This window comes from Acomys russatus, chromosome 11, assembly GCF_903995435.1.
Source record: "Acomys russatus chromosome 11, mAcoRus1.1, whole genome shotgun sequence".
In the NCBI taxonomy this organism is placed as follows: Eukaryota; Metazoa; Chordata; class Mammalia; order Rodentia; family Muridae; genus Acomys; species Acomys russatus.
Window position 1 is genome coordinate 53,264,968 of NC_067147.1, and position 23,475 is coordinate 53,288,442.

General features: G+C 48.9%; 1 protein-coding gene across 3 annotated transcripts in view; it reads left to right on the plus strand.

The window, feature by feature from the left end:
• Positions 1-7,889: 7,889 nt before the first annotated feature.
• Lss (lanosterol synthase) overlaps positions 7,890-23,475 on the plus strand; it is a 93,880-nt gene continuing 78,294 nt past the window's right edge. For all 3 annotated transcript variants that reach the window (XM_051153267.1, XM_051153268.1, XM_051153266.1), the window contains exons 1-16: positions 7,890-7,999; positions 8,179-8,347; positions 10,062-10,200; positions 11,441-11,549; positions 12,261-12,382; positions 14,633-14,729; positions 15,897-16,035; positions 16,568-16,676; positions 17,096-17,214; positions 17,980-18,077; positions 18,656-18,683; positions 19,985-20,041; positions 20,636-20,707; positions 21,609-21,659; positions 22,207-22,356; positions 22,920-23,016. In XM_051153267.1, coding sequence (XP_051009224.1) covers positions 7,986-7,999; positions 8,179-8,347; positions 10,062-10,200; positions 11,441-11,549; positions 12,261-12,382; positions 14,633-14,729; positions 15,897-16,035; positions 16,568-16,676; positions 17,096-17,214; positions 17,980-18,077; positions 18,656-18,683; positions 19,985-20,041; positions 20,636-20,707; positions 21,609-21,659; positions 22,207-22,356; positions 22,920-23,016 — 1,570 coding nt within the window. In that variant the 5' untranslated portion in view covers positions 7,890-7,985. The remainder of the gene's footprint in view (positions 8,000-8,178; positions 8,348-10,061; positions 10,201-11,440; positions 11,550-12,260; positions 12,383-14,632; positions 14,730-15,896; positions 16,036-16,567; positions 16,677-17,095; positions 17,215-17,979; positions 18,078-18,655; positions 18,684-19,984; positions 20,042-20,635; positions 20,708-21,608; positions 21,660-22,206; positions 22,357-22,919; positions 23,017-23,475) is intronic.

The window sequence follows — 23,475 nt, forward strand, 5'->3', positions numbered from 1 at the left end:
TTGTTTTTTTGAGACAGGGTTTCTCTGTGTAGCCTTGGCTGTCCTGGACTTCTTGTAGACCAGGCTGGTCTTGAACTCACAGAGACCTTCCTGCCTCTGCTTCCCGAGTTGAAGGAGTTTTTATAACGTTCTGGTTTTCTATACATACATAATATTTTGAGAATTTCACATGGGTATTTACATAATTTTAAACACTTTACAAAATTATTCACATAATTTCTACCCTTCCCGCTGCCTCCCCACACTCAGTGATTCATGACCTATTCTGTAATTGTTATTGTAGACATATATGTATGTATATATTACATGTGTGTATTTACTGAGTCTATTTAGTTTTGCCAATGTGTATATGTGTTAAGGGCTGACCTTGTGGGATTGGAGAACCTATCAGAGGTCTACTCCCTGGAAAAAACCGATTCTCTCTCCCTCGGCAATCCATTGACTGCGTGTACTGTTTGTAACAGATGATTCATTCTCTTAGTAAACTCATTGTCCCTAATGTGCTAGATATCAGAAATACAGGCACAGGTAAGGCACAAGGCCCTCACTGCAAGGTCAGCTCTGCTCATCAGGAGAGTCAACAGGCATGCATGCACACACGCGCGCTCGCACGCACACACACACACACATCCCTGAAGGCATATATGGGCAGATTGTGTGTAATATACATGAGAAGGCATGATGAAAGCCTCTATGTGGCCAAATGAAAGGAACAGGCCAGCAGGCTGACTATATTCAGAGGGCCATGGGAATCGTTTGTGGACAAACATTAGGTGACCTGGTCTTATTTTTTCTTAAAAATAACATGTGGAAGAGGTTGGAGAGATGGCTGGTCGTTTAAGAACACTTCTTGTAGAAGAGCTGGTTTTGGTTTCCAGTACTCACATGGTGGCTTACAACCATCTGGCCCTCCAGTTCCAGAAGATTCTGGCATCCTCTTGTGACCTCTGCAACCACCATACATGCATGTGGTGCACTAAATGAATGCAAAACATCAATACACATAAATAAAATGGCATTTTGCAGGAAAGGGAGGGAAGTAATAATAAACTTAGTGGTGTTCAGTATGATCACTTTTTTTTTTTCTTTTCTGAGACAGAATTTCTCTGTGTAGCCTTAGCTGTCCTGGACTCACTTTGTAGACCAGGCTGGCCTCAGAGATCTGCCTGCCTCTGCCTCCCCGAGTGCTAAGATTACAGGTGTGCGCCACCATGTCTGGCTACTATTATATGTATTTTAATGACAGTTTACATTTTGTCTGTATGTGCATGGGCAAGTGTGTGCTAGTGCCCATGTGAAGTTGTCCCTCTGACTTCCATATATGTGTGGCAGCATATCATAGGACAACTTTCAGGAGTTGGCTCTCTCCTTCCACTATATGGGATCTGGGATTCGAACTCAGATCATCAGGCTTGGATGATCTTGCTGGCACAGGTATCATCGTCCTCTCTGTGTGGGCACATTGATGCGTTCGTGCAGCCATGAAGTGCTCAGAGAACAACTTGTAGGCATCAGTTCTCACCTTCCATCCTTGTTGAGGCAGGGGCTGTACGGTATATCCCAAGCTTAGCGACCCTTGAGCTTTCAGCCAATCATTTTATTTTTTAGGTTTATTTCACTTTAAATGCAGGAGTGTTTTGCCCGCACGTATAGCTGTGTGCCATGTGCGTGCCTTGTGCCCATAGAGGCCAGAAGAGGGTGCCGGATCCCCTAGAACTGGAGTTACATATGGTTGTAAGCCACCACCTGGGTGTTGGGACTCAAACCAGGCTAGCTGGACAAGCAACTAGTGCTTTTAACCTCTCCAGTCCCTTCCAGCCAGTTCTTGTCTCCATCTCCAGGCTTGGGAGTGCCAGGATTACAGATGCACACCTCCGCTTCCTGCTTCGTGTGGGTTCAAATATCATATGCTGGTTGGTCTTTGTGTAGTAAGTGCTTTTACCTGCTGAGCCATCTCCCCAAGTTTTCCCCCCTCCTCAGTGGTTCAATGTTTACCAATAAAGATTTGATGTTAGTTTTTACTTTTCTATTGCTGTAAGTAGGTACCATGACAATGGTGTTTATTTGGGAGCATTTAGAGGGATGGAGTCTGTGACATCATGGCAGGGAGCATGGTGGCAGGCAGGCAGCAGGCAGGGAGGGAGGCAGGCAGGCAGACAGGCAGGGAGGGAGGCAGGCAGGCAGACAGGCAGGGAGGGAGGCAAGCAGACAGGCAGGGAGGCAGGCAGGCAGGGAGGGAGGCAGACAGGCAGGGAGGGAGGCAGGCAGGCAGGCAGGCAGACAGGCAGAGAGGGAGGCAGGCAGACAGGCAGGGAGGGAGGGAGGCAGGGAGGGAGGCAGGCAGACAGGCAGGGAGGGAGGGAGGCAGGGAGGGAGGCAGGCAGGCAGGGAGGGAGGCAGGGAGGGAGGCAGGCAGACAGGCAGGGAGGGAGGCAGACAGGCAGGGAGGGAGGGAGGCAGGCAGGCAGGCAGGGAGGGAGGCAGGCAGGCAGGCAGGGAGGGAGGCAGGCATGGTGCTGGAGTGGTGGCTGAGAGCTCACATTTTGATCCAGAAGCAGGAGACAGCTAACTGGGAGTGGGCTTTTGAACACCCCAACCCCTGTCCCCCTCAGTGACATACTTCTTCCAACAAGGACACACCTCCTAACCCTTCCCAAACAATTCCACCAACAGGGCAGCAAGTACTAAAATGCAGAAGTCAGGGGAAACTTGCAGTTTTCTCCCACAATGTGGGTTCTGAAATCAACCTAAGGTTTTCATGGTGGTTGGCATGCATTTGTGTCTGCTGACTGTCACTCCTTAACCTCTGTTTTTTGTTCTGTTTTGGCTTTTGGTTTTTTGAGACAGGGTCTCTCTGTGTAGCCTTGGTTGTCCTGGATTCGCTTTGTAGTCCAGGCTGGTCTCGAACTCACAGCGATCCGCCTGCCTCTGCCTCCCGAGTGCTGGGATTAAAGGCGTGCGCCACCACCGCCCGGCTCTTAACCTCGGTTTAATCATGATAATGTTTTCCTACAATAAAAGACGACTTAGTTTTCATATTGTCTTTTCGATTTATATCACATATACATATATATCTATATTTTCTCTACTTGTTTCCTTTAACAGTTTACTGCTGGCTGAATGTTTACTGTCAGTTGCTGAGTCTATACTGAGTTATGACTTTATTTCATTTTGATAACTTTTGGCTTTTCCTGCCGTGTTTTATTCTATGTCCGTACCACCACTTCATCCAAAACTCTCAGCCCATCCAATGCAGTCATGTTTGCAAGGCAAGCTCCACTTCTCTTGCAGCTGGCCCTCTGGGAACCCTGTCTCTAACGGCTCTGTAACTTCCTGGGTTCTGAATCGTCCTCTGGCCTAGTTTTCCCATTTTATGAACCTCTTGTTCTAGCAGCCTTCTGAGCTTTCCCACCTAAAATGGTCTTACTTCTATCCTTATCTATCCTTATATTTGATTCACTATTTCAGGGAGAATATATTTTAGATGAGAAAGTACCTTGAATTTTTGTTTCTTGAAAAAAAGGTTTAAAAAAATTTTAAGTTATTGCTCACTCTCTCTCTTTCTCTCTCTCTCTCTCTGTGTGTGTGTGTGTGTGTGTGTGTGTGCGTGTGAGTGCGTGCGTGTGTGTGACGCATGCCACTGAGTGCACATGGCCAGAGGATAACTTTATGTACTCAGGTCTTTCCTCTATCCAGGCTTGTACATCAAGTACCTTTACCTACTGAGCCATCTTGCAGGCCTCTTCTTGAAATTTTTAAGATTAATTCTCAGGGGCTGGAGAGATGGCTCAGAGGTTAAGAGCACTGGCTGCTCTTCCAAAGGTCCTGAGTTCAATTCCCAGCAACCACATGGTGGCTCACAACCATCTATAGTGAGAGCTGGTGCCCTCTTCTGGCTAGCTGGCACACATGCAGGCAGAATAGTGTATAAATAATAAATCTTTTAAAAGAATTGAACTCAGGACCTTTGGAGGAATAGCTAGTGCTCTTAACCTCTGAGCAATCTCTCCAGCCCCTGGTGGTTCTGCCGGGCTTCAAGTCCAAGCATAGGTAGAGCGGTTCTTGTGCTGTTTTCCTCTACTGCTCACTTTTGCTGACAATGGAGCTGAGTCAATGAGCAAAGTCAGCCTGCTGATGGAGCTCTCTAGTTCTCTGCTAGATCCCAGTTACCAATGCTTGTAGGTCTTTTTCCTTTTTTTCTATTTATATGTGTATGTGTTTATGTGAGTATATGCATATGTGTGTGCAGATACATGTTATATCCATAGGTGCATGAAGGTCAGATGTGGACATTGGGGTCTTCCTTGGTTTTTTTTTTCTGTTTTTCTCGCTGAACCCAGAGCTCGCCAGTTCTTTTGGGCTGGCTGGCTAAGGAGCTCGCAAGTTGTTTCTGCCCCTCCAGCACTGGGTTACAGATGTGTGCAACTCTCCTTGGTTTTCATGTGGGTGCTAGGGATCCAAACTCCAGTCCTCATGCTGTGAGCCAGGCACCTTACTGTCTGAGCTATCTCATCAGCACAATCCCTTCCTCTCCTCCCCCCTCTCTGTCTCGCCTTCTCCTTCTCCTAGGTGGTCCTGCTGTGTAGTTCTGGCTGACCACATAACAATTCTCTTGCCTCAGCCTGGAATTATAACCATTATGTGCCACCACGCCCAATGGCTTACAAACCAGTTGCCTCAGAGAAATGTTTATCCCCCTTTTATTTTTAAAGATTTATTTATTTATTATGTATACAGTGCTCTGCCTACACATACACCTGCCCCCTGCCCTCCGGAAAAGAGCATTAGATTTTATTATAGACAATTGTGAGCTGCCATGTGGTTGCTGGGAATTGAACTTAGGACCTTTGGGAGTGCAGCCAGTGCTCTTAACTTCTGAGCCATCTCTACTGTGCTCCCCCGATACCTGGTTCTTATCTGCTCTTTACTTGGCTGTTCTGGGCTTCCACCCAGGCAGGAGAATGAAACTGTAACCTTCAGGTTTTTTCTGCTCCTCCCTTCCAGCTTGTGTACTTCCAGGGTGTATTGGCAAGAGCTGTCACTTTCTTGTTGGCTTTACCCACTCGCATAGGTTTCCCTTTCCTCTGCTTTGCCAAATCGGTCACTCCTCCGCCCATCTCTGGCCCTTATAATTTTCCAACTTACAATTTTCCTCTTTGTCTTTAAAGCCTTTTCTCAGACTGAGAACTTCACACATGCACATGCGTTTTGATTAGATCCCCCCTCAATCCCTCCCCTCCAGCTCCTCTCTGTATCTCCCCTGTTCCTTTCCACTTTTGTTGTGGGATTTTATGTCTTCGTCTTTTAACTAGGACATGGGCAGGAAACAGAGGTCAACACCTATGTCCAGCCTGGTGGTTTTAACTAGAAATTTCTTTTCCTGTCATTATTCTTTTCTCTCTGTCTCCTAGAAGAGCTCCTCAACCAGTAGTGAATTATTTCTCGGCATCCAATCGCAGTTACCATCAGCTCCACTTTGTAATGCCTTCAGAGCTTCAGGAGAGATTGGGTCTTTTCTTGGCTTCCTTGACCCTGTTGCCTTAGTTTTCCTCCTCAACGGCCTAGAAAACTAGAACTAATCTGTTCGGGTACTAGTTGATCTTATCCCATCTTAGGATTTCTTTTTTCTTTTTTTTTTAAATATTTATTTATTATGTATACAGTGTTCTGCCTCCATGAACAGAAGAGGGCACCAGATCTCATTATAGATGATTGGGAACCACCATGTGGTTGCTGAGAATTGAACTCAGGACCTTTGGAAGAGTTGACAGTGCTCTTAACCTCTGAGCCATCTCTCCAGCTCCCATCTTATGATTTCAAATGCCACCAATGACTCTCGGATTCCTTTCGAGCCTTGTTCTCTTTTCTGAATGCCAGTCTACTAACACTTCCACCAGATGTCTAGTATTTGTCCAACTGTAGTCCCAGTGTAAGTTGAAATCCAAGCAAATCTTACCTGCTTCAGCAAATGACACCGGCTCCTCTGTTATTTTCTTACTTCTATGCACAGTTACAGCCTTTCGCCTTGGCCTATCTTGAAACCCTAAGCATCTTTCTCAGCCACTAAGGCTCTCCCAGTCTTCAAATAGCTAAGGAGGTCACATTGGCATTGTCTTCCTTGTCAACGGGAGCTCACTCTGTACCCAATTGTCCAGGTCCCAAATGTTAGAGTCTTTTGTGTTTAGTTTATAGAATAAGCTAAATGTGGTACAAGTTGAAACAAACACTTCTTTATTACCATTGCTCTAGTAATTTATCTATGTGAATTTGAAGATGGAATTTTACATTTTTCTTAGATATTAAAAAGCATAGCCCTTTATTCATAAGATGCCTAGACCAGTAAAATATCAACCTAAATTTTTCTGTAACCAAAATCTCTGTCATCCATCTAGCTTTGCCATTCTTCAAGTCTGGGATTCCACACAGACCAGAATTCTTTCTTCCAACTTTTCATGTTTTAACACAGAAGGACTTCCCAGGAAAAAGTTCCAGCTTTTTTTTCTCTCTCTCCAAGAAAACAGAGTGACTTAGTAAATTTGGGAAAACAAAGAGGGTCTAGTGTGCTAGGGTTCCCGGAGCAACATTTGTGGGGTCTTCTCATTGGCACACTGTGCTCACATGGTACTTGGTGGGTCAGCTCCCAAAGGCTTTGGTTGCTGAGTTGTGCCAGGTCCTCTGAGAGAGCAGCAAGTGCTCGTACGCCCTGGACCATCTCTCCTGCCCCCTAACCAATAGTCTGAGGCAAGGCTCGGTTACGATGCCTACCTGCCTTGCATCTTTAGAAGTTTCTAAGCTGGGCTAGGAAGAGGGTAGTGTTCCTGACTAGCCATCTAAGATCCCAGCATTCCATCGGGGGAAGGTGTGTGGGATCTCTGCCTCCTACTTTTCTCCTCTGACTTGTGGCTCATGGCCCCTTTGAAGCATTTTGAGGGCTGTGTGCAAGAAGCTATCTGGTTTGGGTAGTAATAGTAAGAGGTCAGTACTCTGTAGGACAGATGAAGACATACTGAACCGCCGTGGGTTCTTGGAACGGTATCTCCAGAGTCTGGTTGTCATCCCTGCGTGCCAGCAATGCCTCTCAAGCCTTCTCCACTTCTCTGCTCAAATGCTCTCCAATGCTCCTTGTGATTAGTTTCTGCCGGTACACCACAGGCTTTCCTGCTTCCCTCTCTACTTTCAAACATAATCAAGGCCTTTCCTCTTCAACTTGTGGGGTGCCCTGCACCCCATCCGCAGCCCCAAGCTCCAGGTAGTTCTGTGGCTAGGGAGGTGGCGCTCTACTTGCTGTAGGTAGTCAGGATGAGAGCCTTGCCCACACCCTTCAGCTAGTCCCTGGGAGAGGCCGTGCCAGGTTTCCAGGAACAGTGCCCTGGCCCTCGTCCCAACCACGTGTCATCAGTTTCCTCCTCCCCCTACCAGGGTCAAAGCCCCTGCCCCATGATAGTCCCATCAACTGTGGTGGCACCTTGTCTTCCTGCGTGGTGGCTCCTGTTAATCGCGGATCAACCCTAGTTTCCGCTCTCACCTCAGGCCAATCTAGCCTCCTCGATACTTTTTCTGAAGCACTCGTGGCTTCCGCGGCCTCTTCCCTGCCGATGTCGGAGGGGCCATTCCTCACCAGCCCTGGAGACATCCCAACTCATAACATCCAGGGAAGTCCAAGATTGTCATCCATAAGGCTCCAGAGGGGGTCGGCTCCGCCCCGCCCCGCCCCGCCTCTCCCCTCCCAAGGCCCCGCCTCTCAAGCACTTTCCCCCACCCACCGACCACGCCCCCGTAGGCCCCGCCCCCTGGTAGCCTCACGGAGTCGGGCGGCCTGCGTCTAACCACTGAAGTTGCAGTGCGTCTCTTGTGCCCACCTCGTGACGCTCTGATTGGCCACGCTAGCATCGGCTGTTCCGGTCGGCCGAGGGTCGCGCCTGCGCACTGCGTTAGGCTCGTAGGTAAGGCGCTGACAGGCCGGTGGTAGAGAGCGCGCTGCAGTCATGACTGAGGGCACGTGAGTCCCCCGGACCCTGGGCCTCCCGCGGAGGATGCGAGGGACGCGGCAGGGCGGTGGCAGGGAAGGTGCCTGTGCAGTAGGGTGGTATGGCCGGTGCTTCTGCGTGCCTGGATTGCTGGCATCCCCCACCTGGGCGGAGCCTAAGGAACGCTGCTTCCTCTCACTGGTCCCCTCAGGTGTCTGCGGCGTCGAGGGGGACCCTATAAAACCGAGCCGGCCACTGACCTCACCCGCTGGCGGCTCCGCAATGAGTTGGGTCGACAGACATGGACGTATTTCCAAGCCGAGGACGACCCCGGTCGAGAACAGACCGGGCTAGAAGCCCACTGTTTGGGACTGGACACAGTAAGCGATGTGATTCTTTAGGCAACATTTCATCCCAAGGCTGGAAGTGACCACAGAGCAGCCTTCTTCTTCCCTTCCTGAACCTAGAGCCCCGGGAACAGTAGAGAGCCTTGTTCAAAACTGGGCGTCTAGCCAGTAATATATGTATATATGTAAACCAATGTACATGTGGGTATAGTGTGACATGAAGAAAAGTTAAATATAAGGGGATGGGGAAAGGACTGAATGCAGATAATGGACACGAGTTATGAACAGAGATGCAAAGCTAGCTGTTTTTATAGTTCTAATGGTGGATTGATGCATAAAATATATTGTGTACTGAAAGTGTAAAATTTAATGCAAAGCATCAAAGATTCCTTTGCAAAAGCCAAGTTCATTAAATTCAATAGACTTTGTGTCTGGTTAATTTTGGCGTGTGATGTTTTTTTTATTTGTTTGCAAGTCTTTCTAAATAATAAAGCTTATAACCGCTGAGCCAACTCTCCAGCTCCATAATCTTTTTGTTTTTAAAGATGTGTGAACACGGGCCTGGAGGCATCTCTGTAATTCCAGCCACTCAGGAAGCTGTGGCAGGGGATCTAAGTTTGAGATCGGCCTGGGCAACTTAGCGAGACCTTGTCTCAGAAAATGAGCCAAGAAGCTGGGCATGGTGGTGCTCGCCTTTAATCCCAGCACTCAGGTGGGAGGGGCAGGCAGATCTCTATGAGCTGGAGGCCAGCCTGGTTTACATATATAGCAACTTCTAGTCCAGCCAGGCCTACGTAGTGAGACCTTATCTGAAAAACAAACAAATAAGGAAAGAAAAAGAGGGCTGGTGATGGAGCTCAGTGGTTGAGTGTTTGTCTCAGTTCAGTCTCCAAAACTGAGCACAGCAATGAAAAGTGTGATGACGTGGGGCCAGTGCTTCCAGCCCTGTTGCTTCAGTCCCTTCATCCCAGAGGCCTGTGGAAGAAGTTGCCCTAATTTGGTCTTATTTTTTTGAACACCCTACTTTGATGTAATTTTTGATTTGAAGGAGAATTACAAAGATGGATGTGAGTTTTGTTTCTATTCACAAGATGAAATACTTTGACCTGACGTTCTGGTTGTGTATGCATGCATAAGCTCAGCTAGTCATAGCTCAGTTAGCTACCAGCTTTCCTATGAGTCCTGACCAACAGCTGGGAAAAGCATCTCTGGGGGACCGCTATGCTACTATGTGGGCTCTTTCTGAGAAAAGGAAGAGTCACACTCTAAGTTGGGCATCCAGGCCCTGCCCTGTGTTCTGTGCTGTGTTTATTTAAGATGTCTTGAAGTTTTGAAGAAATTTGCAGATTGGTGACTGGAAGGTAAATGGTGACAACATGCTTTTTTATTGTACATGGGGTGATATTGTCACCAAAGACTTTAAGTCTTGTTTTAGACTGAAACAGTTGAAAAATTGAAAGTCATTTAGATCACTATTTTGACTTGGATTTTTAAAAATTTATTTTTATGTTATGCGCATTGGTGTTTGCCTGCATGTATGTCTGTGTAATGGTGTCAGATCTTGGAGTTACAGACAGTTGTGAGCTGCCATGTGGGTGCTGGGAATTGAACCCTGGTCCTCTGGAAAGTCAGGCAGTGCTCTTAACCACTGAGCCATCTCTCCAGCCCCTTGACTTGGATTGTTAATGATGAAGGGTCCTTGGGGCAGCAGGCACCCTCAACTCTCATCTTTTCTCTCCCTTTGCAGGGGAGTTATTTCAAGGACTTACCTAAAGCTCAAACAGCCCACGAGGCGGCCTTGAATGGAGTGACATTTTATGCCAAGCTGCAGGCTGAGGATGGACACTGGGCGGGTGATTACGGTGGTCCACTCTTCCTCTTGCCAGGTAGGTGCATGCTACTTCAACTCCAGGGGAAGGCTGTTCTGGATTGTCGGGGTGCGTATGTGGGGGGATAGGGTTGGGGTGATCGATCTACCCTGGTCAAGCTGGTTAAAACACAGGAGCTTATTGGAAAAGCTCCCAAAGGAGGGTGGCCTATATCCCAGTCATTCTGCAGCCAGGATTGGGGGGCAGTGGTGAAGCACAGATATCCCGGGGTAGACTGGCAAGTACCCTAATAATGGAAAAAAAGGACTCTTTAGGAGAAGGGGATGGGTGCTCTTGAATCTCAGAGCGAGCTAGAAAGGGCCCTCTAGGTAGGAGGCCCTGCCAGTGCCAGTGTACTGTGGAGAAGCAAGGTTTTGGGTGAGGAGTTGGTATCCATGCGTGTGCAGTCTGAGAACTACGATATCTCTTGTGAACTTGCTGTCAAAGGGAGGCTGAGGGGGTTCTGTCAGGGAAAGCACAGGTGCAGGTTGCTGAGTGGTAGGAGAGTTGCATTTGAACACATTAGTCTCTGATCTAGTTTGGCTGAGCAAGACTCTGCACCCTGACAGTGTTTCCCTAAAGGAACCCATATTCATCCATCAAGACCCTTTTCCTCATTGAGTTTTAGCTCTTCTATCTCAGTAGCCTGAATTCTTATGATGATAGATTTGTTTCCGTAGTAGCGGCCCTATGATGCCCTTCTGATGCCACGCCATGGGCATATGATATGCATCTGCTCTGTGGGTGATGAGGATAGGAGCTGTGCACCTGAAGACCAAGCTCAGAACGAAGGTGTCTTGTGTAGTATCATCTCTCCTTATATTTTCAAAGTAGCACATATGTGTAAAAAGTTTATAAAACAGAACAGTACAATCTAAGCAATTACTATTCTCGTAGCTGGGCGGTGGTGGTGCATGCCTTTAATCCCAGAGCCTGGGAAGCAGAGGCACATGGATTTCTGAGTTCAAGGCTAGCTTGGTCTACAGAGTGAGTTTCAGGATACACAGAGAAACCCTGTTTTGAAACCATAAAAAAACCAAACAAACTAACAGACAAAAACTATATCCTGCCCAGGGTTACCATTTTAGTATGTCAGTCCCAAGCAGGTGCTAAAGTTAGTCCTTCAGGGCACTTGTGGGAGGCCTAGGAAGAACGGTCTTCCTGGCCTTGATTGCGTGGGAAGGAAAGCCTCAGGGCAGCTCTGTCAGAGAGAACATAGTACCTGTTCCTAGTGTGGTACATCCTTCTCATCCCACAGGTCTCCTGATTACGTGTCACGTGTCACACATCCCACTGCCAGCTGGATACAAAGAGGAGATGGTGCGGTACCTGCGGTCAGTGCAGCTCCCTGATGGCGGCTGGGGCCTGTGAGTATGCCCAACTGCACATATGTACATGTGTGTGCTTGCATGTGTTTTTATGTTGCTCACATTTGGCTTTGAAGGCAGCTGTTGAGCAGTGGAGTGACTGTAGCCATGGACCTAGGGTAGGGTGGGTGAAAGCCTGGCCGGAGGAGAGTAGGCTGGTACCTATGTGCAGCTTGGCCACGGTTTTACCTCTGAGGTTGTGAATGGGTCTCAGGGGTGGGAGCCTTTTGAGGCTCACATGCCACTTTTATAAAGCCATCATATTTTACAATTTTGGAGGCACCAGAGACGGCAGCAAATGTGGGGGCCCACAGCCCTTCTCAACCTGCTTTCCTAGGGCGGGCTCTGCCCAGGTGGTTTTGGAGCAATTGGGTATCTCCTGTGGATGAACTAAACTTTCCCTGGGCATCCCTGAGCCATGCTTCCTGTTCCTGTGAGGTCTTAACAGCAGTCTTTTCTAGGCAGATTTCATGGCCAGTATTGTTTTGTGTTTTGAGACAGGGTATCTCTGTGTAGCCTTGGCTGTCCTGGACTTGCCTTGTAGACCAGGCTGGCCTTGAATTCACAGTGATCTGCCTTCCTCTGCCTCCCGAGTGCTGGGATTATAGGCCCCAGCTGTCTCCCATGCCCAGCTGTCAGTATTGTTTTATTTCTTAGATATAGTGACAGATGACAGAAGCCCCTTTCCCACCAGTCTCATACTTCCATCAGGCACATTGAGGACAAGTCCACAGTGTTTGGGACTGCCCTGAACTATGTGGCTCTCAGAATCCTGGGGATTGGGCCTGATGATCCTGACCTTGTCCGCGCTCGGAATATTCTTCACAAAAAAGGTATGTCCTGCATAGCCGTGGGTTTGTGTCTTGCTGATCATGAGCTCTTGTGAATGGGAGTTAGTAAGTTGCACCTTTAGTTGAAAGACTCAGAAAAACACACGAATAGGTGGAAACTGTTGAACTGTCTAACAGTATTATTAATCACTATTATTATTTGTAACTATTTTTAAAAGACTTATTTTTATGTGTATAGGTGGTTTGCTTGCATGATTGTCTGTGCAACCATATGCATGCAGTGTCCAGGAAGACTAGAAGAGGGCATCATATTCTCTGGAACTGAAGTTACAGATACTGTTGCTAGCTGCCAGTAGGTTCTGGGAATTGAACTCATGTCCTCTGCAAGAGCAGTATCTATCTCTACAGCCCTAACTTTACTATTTCTTAATAAGTTAACTGGTGTGTGTGTTTTTGTGATGTGTGTGTACAGTGTGTGTGTGTGTGTGTATATGTGTGTGTGTGTTTATGCCACAGTTTACATGAAGAGGTCAGAGGACAGCTTTGTGGAGTTGATTCTTTCCTCTTCACTTTTACCTGAGATCCAGGGATCAAACTCAGGTTTACCAGGCTTGTGTGGCCAGTGCCTTTGCCACTTAGCCTAACTGCAACTTGAGTGGTTTTGTTTTGTTGTTTGTTTGTTTGTTTGAGACAGGGTCTTATGTAGCTGAGATTAGCCTTGAACTCACTATGTAGCCAAGCTTGGCCTTGAACTTGTGATCCCCATGCTTCTACCTCCTGAGTGCTGGGGTTACAGGCATGCACTACGATGCTTGGTTTATGTAAAGCTGGGGATTGAACTTGGGGCTTTGTGCCTGCTAGAGGAGCATTCTACCAATTAAGCTATATCCTAAGCTCAGAACAATTTGGTTTTTTAAAGATTTATTTATGTATTATGTATACAGTGTTCTGTCTGCACGTATACAGAGGGCAGCAGATCTCATTGTAGATGGTTGTGAGCCACCATGTGATTTGCCAGGCATTGAACTCAGGACCTTGGGTGAGCAATCAGTGCTCTTAACCTCTCTCAGCCATCTCTCCAGCCCCTAATTTGGTTTTTTACATTCTGCTCTCTTTATGAAATTGGTAAAAGTTTAAAAGCAACATGCTAATATAGTGCTTGTGGGACAGTCCATGAAGTGTGCCTTTTAGAGGCAGCTGAGATACAGGTTAGCATCCCCAGTGAGAGGGTTCTGCTCAGCCTCTACCCTTGTCATCTTTGAGCCTGGGCACAGTTACTTCTCTCCTCACCTGTGGGCTTTAAAGACCATTCCAGCCCTCAGCAGGCTCCATGGCTCCTGCTGCTCTTAGAACAAAGCTTATCTTGCATTGCTATTCTGCAGCCCCTCCTGTGGTCCTGTACCCTGCCTCTCCAAGACCTGCACTCACTCCTATCTCACTCTTTGCTACATGCTTTCACTTTGTCAGAGTGGCTTCCTGCCTCAGGGCTCCCATGCACTATACCCTCTCAGCCCACTTTCCACATTCACTATGCTGTCTTGGTAACTCCTCTTTGTACTTCCAATGTATAATAAATTTCACTCCTTCAGGATTTCTTTCTGGCTCCCCAGGCTAGGTGAAGTGTTCTGTATGCATATGACGTTCTACAATCTTGTGATTAAGTAAGTCATCATCAACCCCTGATATTATTGGTCATGTACGCTCTGTCCTGTTGCTCTCTTGTTCTAATGCTCGCCCAGAGGAGGATGCACTTGCTTCATGCTTTAACTAGTGGCTTTCTCAGTCTTTCTGACTTTGACACACTTGGATTTAGGACAGAACTCATAAGATATGTGTAAGTCAGCATTGCCATGAGCTGCACAAAAGACTAAGTATTGCTTGGTAGGGGCATGCATGTTAGACTGCCTGGAGCCATGTGTGCCAGGCTGTCTGCTGAACGGAAATACACAGATGTGTAGCTTGGTCATGTTGGAGCAAGAGCACCCAAACAGCCTCCTGCTTCCCTCCTTCTCCAGGCTCATACCATTTCCTCCCTGAGCTACCTGCACAGGTAGCCTCCCTCATGTGCTTCTTCTTGGGGACAGGGGCTGTAAACAGCTCTCTGGAGGTTCCTGGCTGCTGTTTCTACCCAGTGGCTGTGGTGTCCTGGGCAGCTGAGGAACATGACTTCTCATCAGGGAGTTATAGGACCCATGACACGCTGACCTTTAATTCATACAAGAAGGGACACAAGCAAAAGCTGCAAACCACTATTCATACGTAATGATAGCAAACCTTTCCCTCTCTTTCCAGGTGGTGCAGTGGCCATCCCATCCTGGGGGAAGTTCTGGCTGGCCATCCTGAATGTTTATAGCTGGGAAGGACTCAACACCCTCTTCCCTGAGATGTGGTATGTCTCTGCCTATTGCACTGCCTTCTTGTACATTGATGGGACCTAATGGGGCGCATTAGCATCTCACTAGAGTCTCTTCATGTGTTCTACAGATGTATAGGGAGGGCATTTTCTTTTAGGCAAAAGCAAGGCATCAAGCCACCCAGGTCTGTAGCAGGCTGTGGGGCCCTGTAAGGCAATTACAGAACCTGTTGTGTGGCTTGGGCTTTGTGAGACAACAGATCATACCTGGTAATTACAAAACCTTGGAGCATATACAGGAGTAAAGGGAAGAGCCTCCCCCATCTTTGCATCTCTTTTTCTTAGCTGATTTGTGGTAAATGTTTGGGAAGTCCCAGATATATTTCACCAATGAACACTTCCATGTGTATCTTTAAATTTTGTTTTTGTTTTTTTCCCAATGTTTACTCAGCAGAGTCCATTCTTATTTCTCACTAGCTGAAATCTGTGCTCAGTGTCTTTTCCTGTTTTGTCAATATCTTATAAAAGCATTGGCCCCATATGTAATGCATATATAATTTGCTCCCAGATTACACATACTGGGAGGTAAGATCCCCAAAATTATACAGAGTTCAGGCAGAGCCTGCTATCCTCCTGAAGCAGAGCTGAAGGTCCCTGTGGTAGATAACTTTCATATGCAGAAATATGGGATGTGAGGGGCCACTTGGGAGAGGACAGCAGGGTCCTAGAACAAGAGCTAAAAGACTTTGCTCTACAGCCTGGGTGAGTGGGGATATGGCAAATGCCTGAACCAGTGAGGGGCGTGGAGGGAGCTATCCACCTGTGGGTGGGGGTACTGTTACTTGAGTAAGGAGATAGACTAGAATTATGCTAACATCCAGTGGTCCATCACTGGCAGCTCTCCTGGCTAGATGCTAGACTTGCTGAGGGAGGTGCAGGCAGAGGAAAGCCTTGTCAGGGTAGAGTGGGATGCTAAAGCCTAGGGCTGCTGATCTGTGTCCCCACACTGAAGGGCTCCACATATGTGGAACACAAACTCCATGGTCATTTGCCATTAGATGTAGAATGCAAGTGTGCACAAGCACGGATGAATGTACTCACAGTAGCATCAGTGTTGATACTTGGAAGGGTCCCAGACCTCAGGGGTGTTAATAGTGTAGGCTTATGGTCTTCTGTCCCGCTGACACAGCCTGTCTCTTCCAGGCTGTTTCCTGAGTGGGTGCCTGCACACCCCTCCACTCTCTGGTGTCACTGCCGGCAGGTCTATCTGCCCATGAGCTACTGCTACGCCACTCGGCTAACTGCCTTAGAGGACGACCCCCTGGTTCAGAGCCTCCGCCAGGTAAGCCTTATGCTCCCTAGGGACCTTGTGAGGAGATGGCACACAGCCTTTGAGGGCTTGGGCCTCTGGAGTGTAACTGCTTCTCAATACTCGGGTCCCGAGGAGTCCCTGCCTTCTCACCTGTAATCAAATGTAAACTTCTCAGAGGGATCTGTGCTGTGGGAAAGGCATCTGCCGCTGCTCAGTGTCCCCATGGGACTTGCTACAGCCATGGCCTATGCTTGCAGTTTTTGTTCTTGGGAAATAGCCCTGAGATGGACTTTGGGAACAGGATTTGCCCTAGAGTAGGACTCAGGCTCTTAGGGCTGGGACAGCTTCTCAGATTAGCCCTGGTGTAACCGAAATAGCTGGGCCTCCCTCTCACCCTGTAGTGGTAGTTCACTGGGTGTCCCTACCCCTGAGGAAGGATGTGACCTGGAACCCTGAGAGTGTGCAGCTACAGACCACTCCCAGCCAGAAGTAGTCCATTCTCTGTGTCTGAGAGGCATGACTGTTGCTTCTGCTAGGCACTCAGGTGTCCCCTGCCCTTTAGGAGCTCTATGTGGAGGATTATGCCAACATCGATTGGCCGGCACAGAAGAACAACGTGTCTCCTGATGAGCTGTACACGCCACACAGCTGGCTGCTGCATGTGGTGTATGGTGGGTGCCTCCCGAGGGTTGGGACAGCTTGGGTAACACACAGTTAAGATGTTGCTCCTTTCTTCACGTCAATTCATTCATGCAATAAATGACCTCTGTGCTGGGCCCTGGAGTAGGAGTGGAAAGACATAATTTTTTTGCTGTCCCCAACCAGGGCCAACTGCTGTTTGGTAATACCCCTCAGCATGGCCTGGGCATGGCAGCCATGGTGGGAGGTATGAAGCAGGCCTTCCTAGATGGGAAGGAGCAATCACAGATGAGGCAGAGTGAGTGGGAGGAGGGATGGCAGGGGAGAAGAGCGGTCCAGATGCTGTTCTGTGTAGGACCATTCCCGTCTGAAGGAACAGGACACAGCCTGGCCAGGAGTGCCAGGGATTTCTCCTGTTGCTGGGTGTCCACTGATGCCTTCTCCCCTGCAGGCCTCCTCAACCTGTATGAGCGTTTCCACAGTACCAGCCTGCGGCAGTGGGCCATCACGATGCTTTATGAACACATTGCAGCGGATGATCAGTTCACTAAGTGCATCAGCATCGGCCCGGTCAGTGTCCCCATCCCCTGGTACCTGGAGCAGCTTTGGTGGCAGTGAGGTCCTGTCAGATGCCCTAGGAGCTAGGAACGAGGCAGGCTTACTTCCTACATCCTGGCACATCTCCATTTAGGTCAATGGATCTGAAGCACCGCCTGTGTTCATTTTCCTCCTGTTGCCCTGTCTGGCTCTTGTTTAAAGGTCCTGGAAGACAACTTCCTGAGCTCTCTGGCCAACTGGGTGGGGTGGTTTTCCCCCTTACTCTTCACAGATCCCGCCCTAGATAATTCACCTTCTACCCCTTACATAAGATTTAGGGGTGCCTAGGAGTGCAATGAAAACAACAGGATTGCCGTGCTCCCTTCTTTCTGGGAGATTCCTGAGTCTGGCCAAGTGTACACATGCTTGGGGATCTCAAGGAGCACACAGCAGTAGTCAGGTCATACTGGCTGGAGCTAGTGGAGACCTAGCAAGAGAGCTCTTCACATAGATGAGAAGCAATCAGGATGTGGGCTCCTGTACTAAGGTGGGTTGTTCATAGTTTCTCTGGAAAAACCAGCTAGCACTGAGCTTCCTCCCCTGTCTCTGTGGGCTCTTGGTCCTTCTTTGTCACACCCTGAGTTGGCCCAGAATCTTGAATAGCATATTAGCTTCAGTTTGAATCATGTCTAGGGACATGAATGTGCTTAATGAGCTCTTAAGAAGCTCCTATTAGAACAGACGGGGCCCTGCCCCAGGGTAAAGTTGCGTGGGTCCTGATGGCCATATATCCTGCAGATCTCAAAAACCATCAACATGCTTGTTCGTTGGTCAGTGGATGGGCCATCCTCCCCTGCCTTCCAGGAGCATGTCTCTAGGATTCCAGATTACCTCTGGTGAGTGTGATTAAGTGCTGACTGTAGACACGCAGCGGTAATGCTGGGCCTTTATGCCTCATCTAGTTAGGGGTGCCAGACTGTCAAGCTTCTGGGAATATTATATGGAATCAGAAGCACTGCCAGTTAGGTTGTCTTTGGGAAGATTTCTTACCTAGCAGTAACCATGGGCGATTCCTGGAGCCTGGGGGCAGTCTTAGATTGTTGTGAGGAAGGCTGATGGACAAGAGGTTTGTCAGCCCTGGATTATGTCCAAGGTGGGGACTGTCACAGGGGCCATAGCAGGAAGCCCTGTGCTCATAGAGGCCATCTTCTCTCTGGTGGTATGGTGTGAGATGAGGACAGCAAAGCAGACCTGGCTGGAGAAGCTTTTGGCACAGGCCAGTCTCGTTCCTGCTGAACGTAGCCCTTGTGCTTGTGAACCCAGCTGGGCAGCACTGACATCAACATCAAGGGGAGGTGGGGAAGGATGCTCCCAGGGGAGATCTGCTGCTCTTTTGCTTGTGTGTGCCTCCTATGGACAGCTGTAATTCCAGCTTTTACCTATGCCCTGACATAATCTTTTCTTATCCCCATAGGCTGGGCCTTGATGGCATGAAAATGCAGGTAAGGGCTGTAGAATTGAGGCTGCTGGCTCTCTTTGTAATCTTCTCTGCTTATTTATTTGCTTCTAATTCTCTTAGATTTATTGTGAGTCAGGCATAGTGTGACTTGCCTGTAGTACTATCACTCAGTTGGTTAAAGCAGGAAGTTTGAGGCCAGACAGTGTTATATAGAAAGAGCCCATTTGTAAATTAAAAAAAAAAAAAAAAAAATGGAGCAAAGGTGAGAAATCATGAAAAATAAAAAAGTAACTTCCCCAATACCATTCTTGCAGTAAAGAGGAGGAGGGACTGAGTTACACTGTGGTCCTCATGTCTGTGGGGCAGTGGTCACCTCCTGGTCTCACATCTCCATCTGCAGTCCTTCATCAGGTGGATTAAACCCTGACAGATCCAGGCTTGCCTCAGACCCACAGAGACCTTCATCCTATTACTGTGATGGAGAAGTGGCTCTGGGTGCTAAGGCACCTCTCTGGCGAGGCCATCTGGAGGCTTGGCTGGTGTCACTAGGAGCTGTGTGCTCTGTCTCATGAGCTGAGGTAGCCCTTGAGACTGCTCTCTGGAGCCACTATTACAGGAGGAGCCTTCAGGCCTGAAGACTGTTCCTTTCTGTGGCCCCTGTAGTTGTGCAGAGCAAGGAGGAAGTAGTTGCCTTCCCCTCGGTCCTTCTAGGGCTCTGGCCAAAGGTGGACAGTAGATATGCTTCTTTTTGGTCAGGTGTTTGGCTGGGATCTTTGGCCCCCAAGGAGCCACGAGAGCGCTTAGGGTCTGTGATCATCATGTGGGATTGAGAGCTGGGTTTTCTGTCAGATATTTAGAGATTCCTAAAACTAGAGAACAGAACCCACTGTGGATTTGATCATCCATTTCCTTCACTAGACCCAGCAGTGTTGTTCAGGAAACCAGTCTTCCAGGGTGGATTTGAGGTGGACCTTCCTTGCTCTATAAGGCCCATAGAAATGTGTCAGTTGGCTCTCTGCCACCTCAAGCATACTTGGAAATGAAAGGACTTTGTTTCTGGGTATCCCATGGCTGGGGTACCCTGCTGTCAGTGGAGTATGCAGGAGCTTTCAGGGGACCATATGGTCCTGGATATGTTCTAGATATGTTCTTTGGGGGCCTGTACAGGAGGGTGATGCTCTATTTACCCACGTCTGCCTGCATGACTGTATTCTTTCAGGCCTTTGTCAGCACAGGGCTCAGAATCTGGTACAGAGTATTAGCTGCGTATATCTCTGACAGACACCCCTGGATCCTGGGGGTCAGTGGATGGGGTTGCTATAACAGCTCATTCTTTGTGAACAGGGCACCAATGGGTCACAGATCTGGGATACCTCGTTTGCTATCCAAGCACTGTTGGAGGTATGTGGCTGTGTTCTCTGTGCAACCCCCACCTAATCCTCCTGTGTGTGTGAGCTACGTATGTACCCTGAGAGAAACGATACATGAGAGAATAAAGAAATGGTGCCATGCCTTCTGCCCCTTGAGTTCCTCATTTGCCTAGCTTCCAGTCACCTGGTGATAATCCTTGGCAGCCGGGGTGCTAAACTGTGTTAGGCTTTGAGAAGCAAGCCTAGGGAGTGAGTGGTAGGGTGGTTGGAGCCTGACCTGGGTGGGCCTGAGCCTTTTAGAACATTGACTGCTACTTGAGCTAGAGAGGAAGACCATTTCTCTGTAGGTGGGGATGAGAGCAGTGAAATCCTGAGGGCGTATTTGGACAGCCCAGGGCCTAGGCCAAGTTGGGCTGCCTAAGGTAGGAGGACCTGGTAACTCTCTGGGTGTGTCCATTCCAGTCTTTACTCATGTCTCACTTTCTTTTCTATCTTTAAAGCTGAGAACATCAGGAAACACTAGAAATCTCTTAAGATGTGTCACTTTCTGGGGTTAGGGGCGGGCCAGCAAGTTGATGCCAGGACACTGGAGGATTGGCTCAACTGCTGTCCTGCTGTCTCCTAGGCAGGTGTACACCACAGACCTGAGTTTTTACCCTGCCTGCAGAAGGCTCACGAATTCCTGCGGCTTTCACAGGTGAGTCCATGGCCCTCCTCATCTGTCCTGCCTCCCCAAGCTAGCTCTCTCAGGTTGTTTCTGTGTTGTTCTGCCCTGTCCTGCACCATGTAAGTGCACCTGGTCATTCTACAGTAACTTTGGCCATGGCCCGCAGTGGCTTATCACTACCTGGTGATTCCTGTTCATGCCCAGACAACTGTGCAGAGGGCCAAAGCCAGCCTGTGGCTCAGTCAGGAGTCATGTCCTTGAATGCCACAGCCTGTTCACATCCTAGCATCTCTGAAGTGTCTCAGGCCAGTAGAGTCACTTGATACTAGCCAGTGGCTGCCCACCCAGAGGCCATCTGTCTTGCCAGATCAGTGTCTCTCCTTCCTGCCTTCCATATCCACCTACAGCCCCCATCATAGACTGCTGTTTAGGACCGCGTTGTGTAGCCTGCTGCAGACATAGGGCACGCCTCCAGCCTGATCCCGCTAGCATCCTCCTGTTTAGAGTCCTCATTCCCCTATTCCCCGGTCCTCTCATCCTACTAGGATGCAGCTTCCTCAGGATCCTCCATGTAGTTGATGTCCATGTCTGTCTAGGGCTGTTAGTACTGAGTCAGTACTGTCTTCCATAGCAGGACAAACACTGAGTGATGGGCCTTTAGAAGGCCGTCTGAGTGGGCCACTGCACATGCAGGCCTGCGTGCTCTCTCACTGCACTGAGTCATGCAGCTCAGGACAGCAGGGCAGGGGAGTAGATTGTTCAGCCCTCTCTGGATGATCTTATTTCCTAGTAGTGATAAGGCAATGGGTCTCATGGGTGTCATGTTGTGCTGAACTGTGGCCAGCAGTAGATCCAGCTCTCAGATGGCAGCACAGGGTCCCAGGTGCCACCATGTTTCTGTTTTCCACATATGTTCCTTGCTGCTATACAGGTCCCAGACAACCTTCCTGACTATAAGAAGTATTACCGCCAGATGCGCAAGGTATGTATGGGCAATCCACTCAAGCCCAGAGCTCAGCTGCCTTCCCTTTGAGGAGGGGCTTTTGTTGGTTTTCCCGCTTCTTGCTCTGTAGACCTTTCATGTCAGAGGCTTCATCATCCCCCGCGGCAGCCTGCACCTCAGTGGCCGTGCTTTAGGGTGGTTCAGGTACCTAGCACACACTGATGCTAAGAGCTGAACAGTGAGCTGGAGTGCTGAGATCCAGGCAGTGGGTCTAAAGGATCAGTCTCTTTTGCTGTAAGGGCCTGCTTATATGTGCTGGCTGTGAAACAAGACAGTGACTTAGCTGCTGCCTTTCCACAGTGGGGTCTCTGGGGCACCTGTGCTGCTGTTTCAGCCCCAGATCACTTCTTATTGCTGAGAGCTGAGGGCATTCAGGATGCGTACAAAGTCCTAGGTAGTCTCCGTGCTGAAGCTGAGGTCTGTTCAACTATGTCCGATTTAGGTAGCCCCGTGCGGTGGTGGATAGGCCTCGCCCTGGCTGTTACAGCTCTTTGGGAAGGAGCACTGTTGCACTCTGTCTCTGCAGGGTGGTTTCTCCTTCAGCACACTGGACTGTGGCTGGATTGTTGCTGATTGCACAGCCGAGGGTTTGAAGTCAGTGCTGCTCCTGCAGAAGCAGTGTCCCTCCATCACTGAGCACATCCCCCGAGAGCGGCTTTGCGATGCTGTGGCTGTGGTGAGTCCCTATCTCATGTGTGCTCCCACTTCTGTGCTTCCTCCTTAGCAGACTAAGGCCAGGGTGTAGGTCATCAGAGCCTAGGACTTGGAACAATGGGACAGACTCTTGAAACTTCAGTTGGGTATGTGCATAGGGCTCCATGCTGTACAAAGTGGTGCCTGGCTGTTCCCAGAAGTTACAAGGAGGCTGTGGTCCCTGTGGCTTCTCTTGTTAGCTCATGAACAAGATTCAAGGAACTGCCCATATTTATGCTGAGACTTCCTCATTTGGGAGGGCTGGTGGGCTCTGCTGGGTATGCAGAGGAAAGCTGGTAATGTCTGTTCATTTTTGTGCAAAGTCCTTTTAGCACATCTGCTTCTTGTGTATATTTACTAGGAGGTCTGTATTGGCCTGACATTGGAGTCTGTCTCCACATGTGCAGCTGCACCGGGCGCCTACTAAGCATGAAACTATCCCTCATTTCTGTCCTTTTGGTTGCCAGGCCTGTGGGGCCTGTGGTGCTCTGGCAGTCATACTGTGCCGTGTGTGCTCAGTTCTCCAGGCCTCCTCTTTTGTTTCAGTTGCTGAGCATGCGGAATCCTGATGGAGGATTTGCTACCTATGAGACTAAGCGTGGTGGGCATTTGCTGGAGTTGCTGAACCCCTCAGAGGTCTTTGGTGAGTATGTTGCCTAGCAGCATGGTGTGTAGGCCAGGCCTGCTATGCTAGCAGGTCCATGCAGAGCCCTCTACGAGCCCCAGAGTACAGAGCACCTGTATTGTTCTGCCTCAGGCCATGGAAACCTAAAGTTCCAATACTCTTCTGCTTACCTACAGGGCCTTGTGCCGTGTTGAGGCTGCCATGCACCCCGCATACACTCAGTGACTCCCAGCACTTGTAAGGACATAAGGATGCTGGGCCATGGCTTTGCATAGTCACTGAGGTTCTAGTCTGTCAGCAGGCTCTCTGCTTGCTGACTCTGACACCTGCTATTGCCTTCCCTCATGCCTTCTAATTATCCTCTTCTTTGACCTGTCAGACATGCGGTTTTGGGGGCGGGGGAAGGCAGTAGATTGGCAGTAGAAATAGCCCAGCTGTTTTGGGCTTGTAGCATAGGTGTGCAGGTCTCACTCTGCC